Genomic DNA, 16,371 nt, shown 5'->3' with positions numbered 1-16,371 from the left:
CTGATCAAATGTTTGTCAACAACCCAGAATCTACACAAGGGAGATGTTGTGTAAATGCTCAGATTTCTGTGAACTGTGTTTCCTCTGAGAAAAACAAGTTAGTCTAGGAAGCAACATTCAGTGGAAGCCAATATTTCAGAACAGCTTTATCATTTGGCGAAACCCTTGTGATCCAAATGTGCAGCTGTCATTGAAAAGGAGGAAAAACACTAAAAACTGTTTTAAAGAATACAAAAGGATCCTTGCCGGATCAGACCCAGTGTCCAGGATCCTCCCACATTGACTATCCAGATGGCCATAGGAAACCTTCAAGCAGGGCATTATATTAACATCCCATCCTCAATTTTAACCCATTGGTCACTTTTATTAAAACCTACATTTGTTCTGAACTTGGAGCATGTGATAGACATTGCCATAGATTGGCCCATCCCTTGTTAAAACCATCGCCACACAGTGGATTACAAAAATTGGGTACCATATGTAGAACAACAAAGAGAAACTCCTTCTCAAAACAGACATTTACAGAAGTCACTGCAAGATGTGTTGGCAGGCCAGGACTTAGACTCATTCTTTGTGAATTTACTCATAATCTATCTACAGCTCTCAGCCAAGAGGATTAAATGGAAGTATATCTGAATATCAGCTGAGGGAGAAGGAGGGTTGCCTTCCAGCCTTTGCTCAGAACTGCTGGTTGGAAACACAATGCAAAACTAGTTGGATCTTCAATAGGAAGCGCTTGGACATTTCTCAAGGTTTTGGAACCTTATTTTGTGCTTTGATTTGGAATTGGGTAGATTGTGTATGCTGTTTGTTTTAAAAATGTGTTTGCTTGACTTGGCTTAAAGTTGTCCTGTTAATAGTTCTCCACTGTTAATAGTAGCTGTAAAATGCAACAGCTGTCAGACATCAAGTCTTGACAAACACTTCAGATGTTTTCAAGCAGTGAGTCATGTGCCTAATGCATAGATCTAGAATTTCGTGTCTAATTTCCCCTTTCCATCATGGGGTGTATGTATATCCTATAAGCCAATGGAAGCTTTGTATAAGGTTTAGAGGCTTGCTTCAAACCCTTCTTTGGGGTCACCTTTGTTGTCACATCCGTGTGAGAATCATTTACCAAATGACGGTGTCATGTTTTCTGCAAGCTCATGTCTTGATTAACTTGAATGTTCCTGAGAACTCAGAATGCAGAGCTACGATAAAGGATTTATCTTTGCTGTTACTCATTGGTGACTAGAACAGGTCACCGTTGGGAGTTTTGGAAATTCCGTTTCAGTGATCTGCTCAGAAGTGCAGTCACTAACTGGAGGGGAAATGGAACATATCTGCCACTGACCTGCATTTCACAGAGTTGAAATTCTCCACTTGTCTTGGTCACAGGTGCTGACAGTCTCTTGATGTCTATATGAACTTTCTTTCTTCCACACTAGGGGCGAGTCACAGCTCAGAGCTCTTAGGTTTTTGTCATCCAACAAAGGTCCGGTGGGCAGACTTACACCCACCAATCATAGAAGTCATCAACCACTTCAAAACATTACACAGTCCAGATCTGGTTATTTTCAGGTGGGTAGCTGTGTTGGTCTGCACTAGAAGAATAAGATTTGAGTCAAGTGGCACCTTAAAGACCAATACGATTTCCAGGGTGTAAGCTTTTGAGAGTCAAAGCTCCCTTTGTCAGGCCTGGAGACCAAGCCCTATGAGGAACGGCTGAGGGAGTTGGGAATGTTTAGTCTGGAGAAGAGGAGGTTGAGGGGAGACATGATTGCTCTCTGTAAATATTTGAAGGGCTGTCACTTAGAGGAGAGCAGGGAACTGTTCCTGTTGGCAGCAGAGGATAGTACTTGCAATAATGGGTTTAAATTGCAGGCGGAAAGGTACCGACTGGATATTAGGGAAAGATTTTTTACAGAAAGAGTTGTTCAACAGTGGAATCGGCTACCTAGGGAGGTGGGGGGTTCCCCCTCACTGGCTGTCTTTAAGCAGAGGCTGGACAAACACGTCAAGGATGCTCTAGGCTGATCCTGCATTAAACGGGGTTGGAGTAGATGGCCTGTATGGCCCCTTCCAGCTGTATGATTCTATGAACGGAGTTTTGTCTCTTAAAAGCTTATACCCTGGAAATCTTACTGGTCTTTAAGGTGCTACTGAACGAGAATCAAGTCTTGTTATGTGAGCTGTCTTAATGGTATAAACATTTCAAAAAATTATTGCTGGATCCCTGAAGAAAACTATTTTGGAATGACTACTGAGAAACCGATCAAAATATTCCACACAAGTTGGACTCGGTATTGAATCAAGACCTAGCCTACTTGCAGACGGGCAAAAAAAATGTAATGGTGTCATTTGGGCTATTGTCCCAAACTAGACAAATTTCAGAATGTGATCTTCTGTGTCCTTTTCTCAACCCTAAAGTGTACATATGGCAAACAATGAATTTTTTTTTTAATTTTGGCAACTGCCATTATTTTATCTCTCACCCACGCATCATGAAGCTTCCTTATACTGAATCAGACCATCGGCCCATCACGGTTAGTGTTGTCTATTCAGACTGGCAGTGGCTGTCTAGAGTCTCAGGCAGAGCGTTTTGCATCACCTTCTACTGGGTCCTTTTAACTGGAGATACCAGGGATTGAACCTGGGATCTGCATGCCAACCTGATGTTCTATCACTGAGCCACAGCCCCTCACACATCCCCCTTCTTAAAGAAATACTTTTTTTGATTGTGTGGTGTGGTGGTTAGTGTGCTGGACTAGGATTGGAGACACCTGGGTTCAAATCCCCACTCTGCCCTAAAGCTCACTGGGTGCCCTTTGCACCTTGATGAAGTGGGAAGACACAGGGCATTTTCTGTGGTGGCACCTTGTTTGTGGAACTCCCTACCTGCAGCTGTCTGCTCAGCATCTTCCCCTGATATAAACAGGAGTTTAATTTACCCCAGTATTTGGTGTTTTCTAATTTTAATAGCCTAGCCATTGTACTTCTGTTAAATGACTTTTTGATTTTTTTCAAGTAGAAAAATAACAATAAAACATTGAACAAGAAATAACAATAAATCTGAAATCCTTTACTTGCCCCATCTGAGATTAAGTTACAAAGAAATAGATCACGATGGGTAGCCATGTCAGTCTGCCTGTAGCAGTAGAAAAGAGCAAGAGTCCAGTAGCACCTTAAAGACTAACAAAATTTCTGGAAGGTTATGAGTTTTCCTGAGTCACAGCTCATTTCTTCAGATCTACTACCACTGACCTGAAGAAGTGAGCTGTGACTCATGAAAGCTCATGCCCTGCCAGAAATTTTGTTAGTCTTTAAGGTGCTACTGGATTCTTGCTCGTTTCTGCTCATAAAGAAATAGTAATACATCATCATGAATGCATACAAGCCGATATACAGAGATCAGGACTACACCAGAATAGTCGTCCTAACTCCTTAACATTGTAAATTGAAGAGTATTTACTCAATGTGAGATCAGCCATGTTGGAGATCCAGGAAAGGCAGCCATGCCATCAAGAAATCAGCAGGATGAGCTTGTTCCCTGTCTGCTTTCACTGGATGGGTAGGCATTTCCATCACCAAAATGTGCTAGTCGGTGTCACCTGTGGATTCTTAGAGGTGGTTGTTCTTTCCCAGCGTCTGACTACCACCAGTTGGGTGACCAGTGAAAAGATAGTTTTGTTTCTTTGTATTGTTTCTTATGAATGGCTAATTCTCCAGCATGACTTGCATATACAGTTCCAGTTGAGTTAATTCTTCCTTGGTGAAATATATGTACAACTCTTCAAAGTATAATAGACCCGGGTTGGGGGGGGGGGGAGAAAAATTTTGCTGCTTACTGTAGGCCTTGAAAAATTTTCCACTCCGCTTTTAGAAAGTGAATGGGGCCAAGAAAGGCTTTTGCCCAGCAAGGCTTCTGATTGGCCATGGAGATTTGTCTGTGCAGATTTTTAAAACTTTGCTTTGGCAGCAGCCACTTAAGGATCTTCACTGGATGATTGAAGGTAAGCCATGATAGCCATTTGGGGGCTGACTCTGCCTCCTGTCGCAACCATTTTGTGGCTGTGCCCATACCTTGTCACAATTCCAAAAGTACCCACAAGCTCAAAAAGGTTGGAGACCCCTGTCTCACACCAATCTTGGGACCGGTCAATATATTACTGTTGAGCCAATAACATCTAAATGAAAACGCCCAGTTTTTATACACTTTTCCCACCTTGAAATAAAAGTGCTGAGTTTGTGTCCGCTGAAATTTGGATGGGGCAACGGCTACTGCAAGACCACAAACAGCCTCACAGCACTTCGGTAACAGTGCTTAAGCTGAATGGGATGCAGAAAAAGATGAAACCCCCAATATGCAAAATGGCACTGACACGCCAAAGCCTGTGCTGGATTTTCAGACTTATAGGCTGAATTGCTGACCAATTTTTGAGGTGTAAAGGTGGGGGGTGGGACACACACAGAGAGTAAGAGTAAATGGCAAAATCATTAAAAGAGTTGTTGGATATCTCAGCAAAAAAGGGGTCAGCTACATGCAAAGGAAGTTAACTGAGAAGAAAATATTTTAACCAAACCAGTAAAGATTATCTCCTAACACATGAAGCTGCGTCCTACTGAATCATACCCTTGGTTCATAGAAGTCAGTATTGTCCACTCAGACTGGCAGCGGCTCTCCAGGTTCTCAGGCTGAGGTCCTTCTCCTCACCTACTTGCCTGGTTCCTTTAACTGGAGATGCTGGGGGTTGAACCTGGGACCTTCTGCATGCCAAGCAGATGCTCTACCACTGAGCCACAGCCCCTCTCCAAGGCTCTTCAGGGTCTCAGGCAGAGGTCTTCCGCATCACCTGTCTGCCTAGTTCCCTTTAACTGGAGATGCCGGGGATTGAACCCGGGACCTTCTGCATGCCAAGCAGATGCTCTGCCACTCAGTCACGGCCCCTCCCCTTTCTGAGAAGAGAAGGTATTTCTCTTCTCTGAGCCTAACCTAAAGTAGTTGGTGGGAGGGAACTGGGTTGTGGAAAACTTATGAATGGGTGGCTGACTTCAGCCCACTCACTCTTGGCCAGACCTACCTCACAAAGAGTTGTGAGGATAAAATTGAACGAAATACTAACAATGCACACAATACTAAACTTCATGGCAAGGAAGAATGTAATTCAGACATGAATGCTTATTATGACAAAAAAAAAGCATGCATGTTTAAATTGTTTATTTACAAAAAAATGAGCACATAGGTACAGATCTTAGCTAAAGTCTCTTTTCCTCTGGTTGATCCTCTGCTTCAGTCTTCCCTTAAACCATAGGCTTTTCTTCAGAAGCCTTATCTTTTAAAGTTCCTGGCGTCCATAGAAACCAGATGCTTCCCATCTTGACTCTCCGCAGAGAATTTAACAGTCTTAACAGAAAAAAGGCTCCTTAGAGGCCAGAGATAATAGAAGTGACACGAAAGTCCCTTTGTTTTTCTCAAGCCAATAACCCAACTGGTCACTTGCTCTTGCACGCTCGAGTTTTGAAAGGAGGACAGAGAAAATAAAGAACAGAGGGTATGACCTGAACATGGCCTAATCTGATTCAGAAATACAACCTGGGAGATGAGTGCCATTACTGGCCTGTCTACACACAAAGTAGGCCATGGCTACACAGGGAATTCTTCCCTGTGTAAACCAACATTTTTCACTAAACCCAAAGTTACTACTCCCACGCCATGTGTGGGGGAAGAATTAATGCAGGCTTCAAGAAAGTGTTGGCCCAAGGGAAGATAGGAAAACCCTAGACTCTCAACAGTTCTCAATATGGAGGAAAGGGAGTACTGAAGATCCCAAGGATGTGAATGCAGGAAACTTGACTTTTACCCACTCCAGGCCCCTGGTCCATCCAAGGCTGTTACCGCACTAGGTATTCCCAGCGATGTATTAAGAGTTTGAAAATGTTATAAAAAATACTGTTCGCACTTTGTTTGGCCCCTTTAGCTGTGAAGACATCTTCCAACCATTTTTTAGATGTGGCATGCAAAACTCTTTTTAAAGTGATGTTTTTTATAACATTTCCAAACTCTTGATACATCGCTGGGAATACCTAGTGCGGTAACAGCCCAAGTCTGTATCTACTGAGTCTAGGAGTTCACAGAGTAAGATCCAGCAGAGAGAGAAAAGCACAGCAGAAGATGGATGAAAGTACAGGAAGATGTCCTCAAATTTCATACAGGTGTGTGTAAGGATTCACACCTCGAGATATAGCTTTGTAGAAGCTGAGAGCTTGGAATTAAAAGTCACCTGATGAAGCAATGTGTCTGGCCAGTCACTGTTGACTCTTTTATTTCCCTGTTTTCTGTGAGGTGTGAAGATGAAAGCTTTGAGGGAAATTTTAAGGAAAATTTTGTTTTAAATGTATTTTTATTGCTCTGTGTAGGGTGGTGGTGTTGTTTTTTGCATTGTAAGCTGCCTTGAGCTCTGTAAGGAAGAAAGGTGACTAATTAATGTTTTATTTTTGAAAAGACATGCCCCGTCTTGGCAGTGAATAAATGGGCTGTGTTGTAACCTGCCTTGTGAAAAACCAGTCAGGCAAATAAATTGGGTTGTTGTGTTAGTGTACGCTGTGCAACCTTGAAGGTAGGAATCTGTCAAGTGTAAGTGGGCACTGTTGTTCATACAACATATATGTCCCCAAAAGAGGCAAACAGCATCTTCCAGAGGGCCATTTCGTTTCATGAAAATTGTACACTGGTGAGGATGGGGAGAGGCATAAGCACACTCTCCCTGTACGCTGTGGTCCTGATGCACATCATCCCATATATGCCTGGGAATTGTGTTTCTGGCGCAGAACTCCCAGAGCATATCTGGTTCACAGGGCCCATAACAGACACCAGGGGTTTGGGGGTGAAGCCCAAGGATTACCTGATGCAGAATAAGTCCCTGAAATGATGCAGCTAAGGAGCTGGACATTCAAAATTTGTCAAACAAACATGGCGTAAAGGAAGAGAACCAACTAAACCAAATAAAAAAAAAAGATAAGAGCCAGCTTGGGGTAGTGGTTAAGAGCGGTGGACTCTAATCTGGAGAACCGGATTCGATTCCCCGCTCCTCCACATGAAGCCTGCTGGGTGATCTTGGGCTAGTCCCAGTTCTCTCAGAACTCTCTCAGTCCATGAGGAGGCAAGCAATGGCAAACCACCTCCCAAAATCTATTGCCTTGAAAACCATATGGGGTCACCATAAATCAGCTGTGACTTGACAGCACACCCACACACACAAAAGAGCTGCATTAAGAAGGGAAACTACACCCTGGAGTCCATGTCAGTCCGGTTCCCAAGGCACTAAGAACAGTACATGGGGGAAGGACAGAAATGCAGGGGTGTGAGGGAGAGAAGCAATTGGAAGGATAAAGGGTTATTTGAACATATGCATTCAGTCAGGAAAGAAAAAAAACACCTTCAACAACGCAGTGAAGGAGGGGAATTTTGTATACATTCAACATTGGAAAAACCTTCACTTTAAAAAGAATAAAGCTGCTTGCAAATGAACCTGTTCTCCAAAAAATCCAGGAATTTTATCTTAAGATGCAGTAAAACATCCACATTAAGTACGGTAGTCGAGGCATCCCGCCACCTCAGCGATAATGCTTGCTTCCCATATGCCCGGACTTGGCAGCAGGTTCCCAGCTTGGCTTTCAGGTGATATTTCCAGGCAGACGTTCAACAGGCACAGTGTCCTCAAGCACCTAGAAATATAAGGAGTGCCCTATGGGATCAGACCAGTGTTGCATCTAGTCCAGCATCCTGTCTCATACAGTGGCCAGCCAGTTCTTCTGCAGGGTCAGCAGACAGGATATAGAGGCCTCCCTTGATGTTGCTTCTTGGCACTGATATTCAGAGGCTGACCCCTCTGGAGGTTCCCTTTAGTCACCATGACTTGTGACCACTGATAGACCTATTCACCTTGAATATGTCTAATCCCCTTTTAAAGCTGTCTATGCCTATGGCCATTACTACATTCCTGGAAGGTTTTCTGGGTCTAATGTCATAGGGAAGGGAGAAATGGACTGCGGGTTGTGAGGAACAAAATTTTCAGGCATTACGAAGAAGAAGAAGAGTTGGTTTTTATATGCTGACTTTCTCTACCACTTAAGGGAGACTTAAACTGGCTTACAATCACCTTCCCCTCCCCTCCCCACAACAGACACCCTGTGAGGTAGATGGGGCTGAGAGAGCTGTGACTAGCCCAAGGTCACCCAGCAGGCTTCATGTGTAGGAGTGGAGAAACAAATCCAGTTCACCAGGTTAGCCTCCGCCGCTCATGTGGAGGAGTGGGGAATCAAACCTGGTTCTCCAGATCAGAGGCCACTGTTCTTAACCACTATACCATGCTGGAAGGAAGGAATGTAGTTTTCCCAACAAGGCTGAACTCCAGCTCCCACTTAAATAAATATATACCATATTTCCATGAGGGAAGAGAAAGCTATGAGAAAAGCATGAGGAAAGTGATGTTTGTAAACAAAAATGACAGATTATAAAGATTATAGAGAGGAACAGCTGAAAATAATGTGGGGGAGAAGGAGACCAGGCCTTACTCCAAGTTAAAACAGGCATTTTCCTAAATATTTATGGGAAAAGTGAAACTGTCCTGGGGTCAGGGGAGCAGAGAGAGAGTTGAAGACCCACAAGATGTGTAAGTGTAGTTCTGAAGAAGCATTACAAAATCAATCAGGGTTATTATGGGAAAGAGAACAAGAAAATGGAACTGATGTGTGTTAAAGGACCCTAAATAGAAACCAAAATGTAGGAAACAGCAGACTGAGTTTATTGAGTGTTGCTGGAACACATAAAATGCCTTTCCACAGAGCCCCACAAAAGCCCCAAACACTATCAGAAATTCAGAACCGATGCAGAGACGATACTGAGACGAGGACACAGAAAAACAACCTGAGGAACACGGGCCATATCCTGAAGACGTAAATGTGATCAAAATTAGACCATGTGACAAAAGTTAAATTATTTGCTTGTCTCTAGGCAAGAAGAGCCCTTGGTTTGGTAGTGAGCTCCAACTTGAACAGAATATGTTTTTGACTGTCCTCTGGTCCAGGATCAAAATAATTATCTTATGGGATCTGACAGATTCCTGCTGGAGTTCATTTGAGAACTGGGCTGGGTAACATTGCATGCCTGAATAACACATTGCATATATCTAGATGCTGGTTTTACAGTAGACTTCAAAGACAGCCAACAATCTTCACTAACCCAGAATTATGACTTGAAGCCCAAGGGTGGGAGAAGAGGTAATGGAGGGGTCAAGAAACAGTGGGCACCAGAGAAACTGAAACAGGAAGAGATGAGGAACCCCAACAGTTCTTTCAAAATGGAAAGAATGGAACTGGAGGCTTCCCCCAGGAATTGTATGGGGAGCGGTGCTATTTAACTGAGAGAGGATCTGGAGTCAGGGGTGAATGAGGTGGTCCAATTTGGGGGGGGGTCACCAAATTATTCTAAGAGGATGAAGATACAAAGGTGTATGAACCCATCAGGATTTGATTCGGGAAAGCTAGTCACATTTCTCTTAGAGCTCTCTCAGCCTCACCTACCTCACAAGGTGTCTGTTGTGGGGAGAGGAAGGGAAGGAGATTGTAAGCCAGTTTGATTCTCCTTAAAAGGTAGATTTACAGGATTCTCCTGTGACTCAGTTTTTTTAAATAGTTTAGGTAGGTAGCTGTGTTGGTCTGCAGTGGCTCCCTTTTTTAAGGTCATCTTAGTGATGAAATATACCACTTCCCACATCACAAACCCTGATATGCCTTCTCCCCTGTATGAATCCTCAAATGTTTGTTTAAGGCTGAGTTATCACAAAAGCTCTTGCTACACTTCGAACACGTGAAGGGTTTCTCCCCACTGTGGATTCTCAAGTGTTTCTTTAAGGTTGAGTTTTCAGAAAAGCTCTTATTGCACTCCAAACACGTAAAAGGCTTCTCCCCGGTGTGGCTTCTCTGATGCCTCATAAGGCCTCTGTTATTAAGGAAGCTCTTTCCACATTCGGAGCATTTGAAGGGCTTCTCCCCAGTGTGAATCTGCTGGTGTTTAGAAAGTGAACTCTTCCCACGGAACCGCTTTCCACACACTGAGCAAATGAAAGGTTTTTCCCCTGTGTGGATTCTTTGATGTATGGTCAATTCATCCTTCTGATTGAACCGTTTCCCACACTCAGCGCATTTAAAAGGTCTCTCTCCTGTGTGGATCCTTTGGTGTCTTGTAAGATCAGGATTATTCACAAAGCCCCTGCCGCACTCGGGGCATTCATATGGTTTCTCCCCGGTGTGGATTCTTTGATGTCGTCGAAGGTTTGAACGAATGCTGAAGCTCTTTCCACACTGTGGGCATTTATATGGTTTCTCCCCTGTGTGAATCCTTTTATGTAGTGTAAGGTGTGTGTTGCAACTGAAGCCCCTCCCACACTGCATGCACAGGTACGGTTTCTCTCCTGTGTGGATTCGCTGATGCGTAGTCAGTTTGTTCTTCTGACGGAAGCTCTTCCCACACTCTGAGCATTTGAATGGTTTTCCCCCGGTGTGAACCGTCCAGTGGTTATTAAATCTGGATTGAATGTTGAAGCCTTTTCCACACATGAGACACTGAATCTGTCCCTTTCCTATGTCTACTTGCTCTTGAATTAGGGCTTCATGGATCTCACCACCCTGAGAAACAGAAAAATTGCTCCTTCTCCTTTCATTGCTTTCTCTTTTCTGCTCTTCCTCCGCTTCAGATTGGCCACCTGTGAATGGGTCTCCCTCACACCCCAAACCTGATGGAACAAAAGAGAGAGAAAAACCCTGAAAAATAAGGTTGCCAGGGCCTAGGTGGAACCTGGAGATGTCCTGGAATTACAACTGAACTACAGCGATCAGTTCCCATGGAGAAAATGGCTGCTTTGGAAGATGGACTCCAGGGTATTATACCCTACTTATGGCCTACTTATGGAAAAGACAGTCATGCTAGGAAACGTTGAGGGCAGCAGGAAAAGAGGAAGTCCCAACAAGAGATGGATTGACTCAATAAAGCAGAGGTGGGGAACCTTTTTCCTGCCAAGGGCCATTTGCACATTTATGACATCATTCAGGGGCCATACCAGGTGTAGATCTCCCGGTGTGGGGGGGAAGAGGCTACGGTTGCCAGGTCTCCAGCCACCACCTGGAGGATGGCAACCCCAGGGGAGGCCACACAGAGAAGGCCTGCAGGGTGCCCCCCCTCCCCCCTCCCAGGCGGAAGGGCAGCCAGCAGTGCGCCCGAGCAAATGAGGTGCCAGGGGGGCACAGCCCACAGTCGATCGGCAAGGGAGGAAGGAAAACAGAGAAAGAGGAAAAGGGAGGAAGGGAGAGAAAGGGAGAAAGAAATGGAGAGAGAGGGAGAAAGAAAGAAAAGGATGAAGGGAGACAAAGAAAGAGACAGAAAAAGAGGGAGAGAAAGGAGAAAGAGTGACAGAAAAAGAGGAAGAAAAGAGAGAAAAGCCTTCCCCCCCCCCACACACACCCGCTGGCCCCGCGCAACCGGGCCCCAGCCTCCCCTGCCCACACACACACCCGGTGGCGCACAGAGCCCCGCGTGACCCGGCCCCAGTCTCCATGCCCTTTCCTCCCCAGAGTCCACAAAAGCCCCCCCCCGAAGCCCCCCGGGAGCCGCCAGCCTCTTTCCCCCTCCCTCTCTTTCCCCCTCCCTCTCGCTCAACAGCTGACAGTCGGCGAGAGGAGGTCCAAAGGGCGCCGCAGCACCACTGTAAGCCGTGGTGCCAGGAACACCCTCTGGGAGGGCTGCCCTGCGCCCCGCCTCTGCAGCAGGGCCCCGGAGCTCCCGAGGGCCACAAAAAATGTCCTCGGGGGCCGCATACGGCCCCCGGGCCTGAGGTTCCCCACTCCTGCAATAAAGGAAGCCACAGCCTTCAATTTGCAAGATCTGAGTAAGGCTGTCAAAGATAGGACATTTTGGAGGACTTTCATTCATAGCGCTGCCATGAGTCAGAAGCGACTTGACGGCACTTAACACACACACACACACACACACACACACACACTCATGGCCTTCCTCTCCCCAAACTTTGCCCTCCCCAGTCTCCACCCTCAGCATCTCCAGAAATTTCCCATTCTGGAGTTGTAAACCCCACTGTTAAGACCCTCTGGTGGAAATGGATCTACAAATCCAGGAATTGTCCAATGGAGGGATGTGAGCAGTGGTGTCCCTCAGGGATCTGTGTTGGGACTGGTGCTTTTCAACCTGTTCATCAATGACCTGGAGCTGGGGGTGAACAGCAAGGTGGCCAGGTTTGCAGATGACACCAAATTATTTAGGGTGGTTAAAACAAAATCAGACTGTGAAGAGCTACAAAAGGATCTCTTCAAACTGGAGTAATGAATAATAGGCATGATGCATACGTATTCTCTCCAGAAACAGAGGAGCATGACTAATATATTAGGTGCTGTGGAACACAGGCAGGATAATGCTGCTGCAGTCATCTGGGGGTTTCCTAGAAGCACCTGATTGGCCACTATGTGAACAGACTGCTGGACTTGATGGGCCTTGGTCTGATCCAGCATGGCTTTTCTTAATATTTTATGCCCCAGTTATCAGATTTTCTGGCATAAAATTGTCCTTTTTAAATTTATATTCTAAGATATTGCCCAAAACCAAAAATAGGCTTGGATCCTGTCTGTCACTTAGAAGAGGGCAGGGAGCTGTTTCTATTAGCAGTAAGGACTCACAATAATGGGTTTAAATTATGGGTGGAAAGGTACCGACTGCATATTAGGATTTTTTTTTTTACAGTGATCCTGCATTGGGCAGGGGGTTGAACTAGATGGCCTATATGGGCCCTTCCATCTCTATGATTTTATAACACCACCACCCCACAAATGGCAAACCCAATTCTTCAGGGAGGAGGGGAATCCCATGAGAAACAGGCAGTTGTGGGTCAGCTTTTTCCCCCAACCTCACATCATCTCTTCCTCTGCCCACCTCCAATCTCTCCCTGGTCTCAGAAACTGGAGTGGGACCATGACTAGCTTGAATGATCGAGGGGAATAGCAGGGAACCTTACCCAGAGAGGCCACCGTCTCATAATTCTCCTCCATCACTTCCCCATACAGGGCCCTTTGGCCTCGATCCAGCAGTGCCCACTCCTCCTCGGTGAAGCACACCACCACCTCCTCAAAGGACACCGGACCCTGCAGGCAGCGAGAAAACATTTTCTCCTCAGAGATGAAGTTGTGCTGCTTTCCTTCTGAAAGCAAACCACAATCATGGCTACGTTCAAGTGTCCGGATATTCCCCTGCAAGACTGAATCTTTTCTAAGGGACCATCAGAGCCTTCCCAGAGGGCAGATTTTGACAGAAGGAAAATGAAGTATTTGGGGACACAGGGTACCAAGGCTGCCCCCTTCCCACCACCCCCACAATCCCTTTCCTACCTGATCTGGCTGAACGGAAGCTGTTTCCTCCACACCCTGAACAGGAAAAAATTCAGACTTCATAGCTCGTGGCATTCCATCCTCTGCTGGGGAAAGAAAGGTTGGGGAAAATGCTGAATCCTTTATCTATGTACTGCATTTTAGGTTGTATATTTCAGTTCTTTTATATTGGCTCCCATCAGCAGCAGCAGCAGCTGGTATTCCAAAGTAGACTGCCTTTGAATATGGAGATTCCATTCAGCCTCCATGGTGAAAACACATATCAGTCCATCAATTCCTCTCAGCCCTTTCAAAGCCCTCATGGCCCTCAAAACATCCTGGGACAGAATCTCTCAGCTAGACCAGGCTCTGGGGCCATACATCTTTGTCTCACCCACAGGGCTGTCAATTCTGGGTTAGGAAATTCTTGGATATTTGTGGGTGAAGTCTAGGGAGGAACCTCAGCAGGGTATAACACCATACAGTCCTCCCTCCAAAGCAGCCATTTTCTCCACTTATATAACAGTATATAAAGTAATCCTACATGTATATTATTCAACAGGTGATTCAATTCAATGTAATTCAAATTATTGGTTCCAACAGGTCATATTAGCAGATCTATTGGTATAAATTTAGAATTAACAAAATGATGTAGTCCTATTGGAGCAAATAGCTGGTTCAACAGGTAGTGTTCCAACAGGTAGTGTTGACACAAGTTCCGGGATATAAGTATTAATATGAAACAATAGGACTACAGCATTTGTTAATTCTAAATTTACACCAATAGACCTGCTAATACGACCTGTTGGGACACCACCTGGTGAACACTACCTGTTGAACCAAAAATCTGAATTACAATGAATTGAATCACCTGCTGAATATATACTTGCAAGATTACTTTACATACTGCTATATAAGCAGATATTGTATGTTACATCTACAATATATATTTTAATATATTAGTTGTGTTGAAATATTTTTGATGAATACCTCATGGTGAGTTACCTACTTATGTTGAACTTATTTTAAAAGATTATATGTTTATGATCTATTAATGTAGTAAAATTTTATTTTAGGAGGTACTATTTGACTAGTATGTCTAGCTGACATTTTTAGTACCTTCTCATTCCCCCCGGTTTTTTCTCGGCTATACCTGCCTGAAGAATGGCAAACCTCTCTTTTGGGATTCAATGCTATTAAAACACCATCTGTGGCTAGGGTTTTTTGTTTTATGAAAGCTGCCTTTATTTATTTATTAGATTTTTTTTTCAGTTGCCACTCACCCAAAGGATCTTGCAGCCACACAACATTAAAACAGTATAAACGAGTTAAAAACAACACAAAAAGATAACAATTATAAATACAATTTAAAATTATACACATTTAAAACATCCAAGTTGCCCTTAGTCCATATCTGATAAAAAAAAACCCGATAAGAAATATTAAAGTATTCCCAGCAGTGAAGGGGGGGGGGGGGACACAGGGAGACCAGCAAGATGGAAACTGTCGCTGTCCTCAGCCATATGTCTCACAGGCTCTGTGAAATTGCTTCAAGTCCCTCAGGGGCTATTCCACCAGGATGGGGCCAGAGCTGATAAAGCCCGGGCCCTGGTTGAGGACAGCCAGATGTTTTTCGGGTCAGGGATCACCAGTAAGTTTTCACCAGATGAGCAAATTGCTCTTTGGGGGGGATGTATCAGGAGAAGCGTTTATTAAAAGGAGAAATGAAGTTAAAATGGGCCCGGTCAATCCTTACCCAATGAGGTGGCATCTTGGTCATACTCCGCTACCATCCCCCTCAAAGGCAGGTTCTTTTCAGTGTCCAAAGGCGCCTCCTGTACCTGTGTAAAACCAGTGACCAAGTCAGCGAAAAGACCATGTGATTGAAAGAACTGTCAGGATCACAATTAGGCAAAAGAAAAGAAAAGAAATAGGCTGATGCACAGAAATAGCACAAGATGTTCCTCCTGTGGGTCATTTTGAGGACAGGATGCGACTGGTGGCAGGAAATGCCATCAAGTCACAGCTGACTTACAGCAACCCTGCAGGGTTTTCAAGGAAAGAGACATTCAGAGGTGGTTTGCCATTGCCTGCTTCTGCATAGTAATCCAAGTCTTCCTTGATGGTCTCCCATCCAAGTATTAACCAGGGCTGACCATGCTTATCTTCTGAGATCTTCTGAGATCAGGCTAGCCTGGACCATCCAGGTCAGGGTTAGGCTGGGACTGTGTGTGTAAAGTGCCGTCAAGTTGCAGTCAATTTACGGTGACTCCTGGTGGGATTTTCATGGGAAGAGATTAAGCAGAGGTGGTTTTGCATTGTCCTCCTCTGCAGAGTCTTCCTTGGAGGTCTCCCTTCCAAGTACCGACTCTGCTTAGCTTCTGAGATCTGATGAGTTCAAGCTATACTACACCATTACACATTCCCAGGCTGGGACTACTGATGGGGAATTTTAGCACATCCCTGGTCAAGTGTCTCACAAATTACCTACAGTAGATTAAACCCTCTTACCTGCTCTTCCAGGTTTTCATTTTCTGACTGGCTCAGGAGGAAGCCTTCTGCCAGGGCCACCGCCTGGGAACTGGTCTCTGGCCCACATTCCCGGACCCAGCTCTGCATCTTTGGGGGCAGGACCGCCACGAACTGCTCCAGGATCACCAGGTCCAGCATCTCCTTCTTGGTGCACCTTTCTGGCTTCAGCCACTGGCAGCAAAGATGGTGGAGTCGGCTGCAGACCTCTCGGGGCCCTTTCGCCTCCTGGTAGCAGAACTGCCTGAATCGCTGGTGCTGTAGATCTGTGCTGAGGGCTTCTTCAGCCTGGATCTTCGGCAGGTTTCCTTCCCAGAATCCCCCACTGCTCCCCACCCAAGGGGCTTCATGGCCTCTGCAGGCTTCAGGCTCTGCCAAGTCTTCCTTCTTTATCCTTTCCTCCAGAGCAGCCCCCCAAAGGGCCCCATAATCACT

The 16,371-nt window shown here is 45.1% G+C and overlaps 1 protein-coding gene across 1 annotated transcript; it reads right to left on the bottom strand.

Moving 5' to 3' along the window:
* Positions 1-9,756: 9,756 nt before the first annotated feature.
* LOC130485291 (zinc finger protein 502-like) lies at positions 9,757-10,658 on the bottom strand. Its single transcript, XM_056858487.1, has one exon. The coding sequence runs from the start codon at positions 10,597-10,599 to the stop codon at positions 9,757-9,759; it is 843 nt and encodes a 280-aa protein (XP_056714465.1). The 5' UTR covers positions 10,600-10,658.
* Between the last annotated feature and the right edge of the window lie 5,713 nt (positions 10,659-16,371).

This window comes from Euleptes europaea, chromosome 1 (assembly GCF_029931775.1).
Source record: "Euleptes europaea isolate rEulEur1 chromosome 1, rEulEur1.hap1, whole genome shotgun sequence".
In the NCBI taxonomy this organism is placed as follows: Eukaryota; Metazoa; Chordata; class Lepidosauria; order Squamata; family Sphaerodactylidae; genus Euleptes; species Euleptes europaea.
This window is presented reverse-complemented; position numbering and strand designations above follow the sequence as displayed.

Coding starts and splice junctions, on each gene's coding strand:
- LOC130485291 (XM_056858487.1), bottom strand. CDS start 10,599: ATGTGTGGAAAAGGCTTCAACATTCAATCCAGATTTAATAACCACTGG.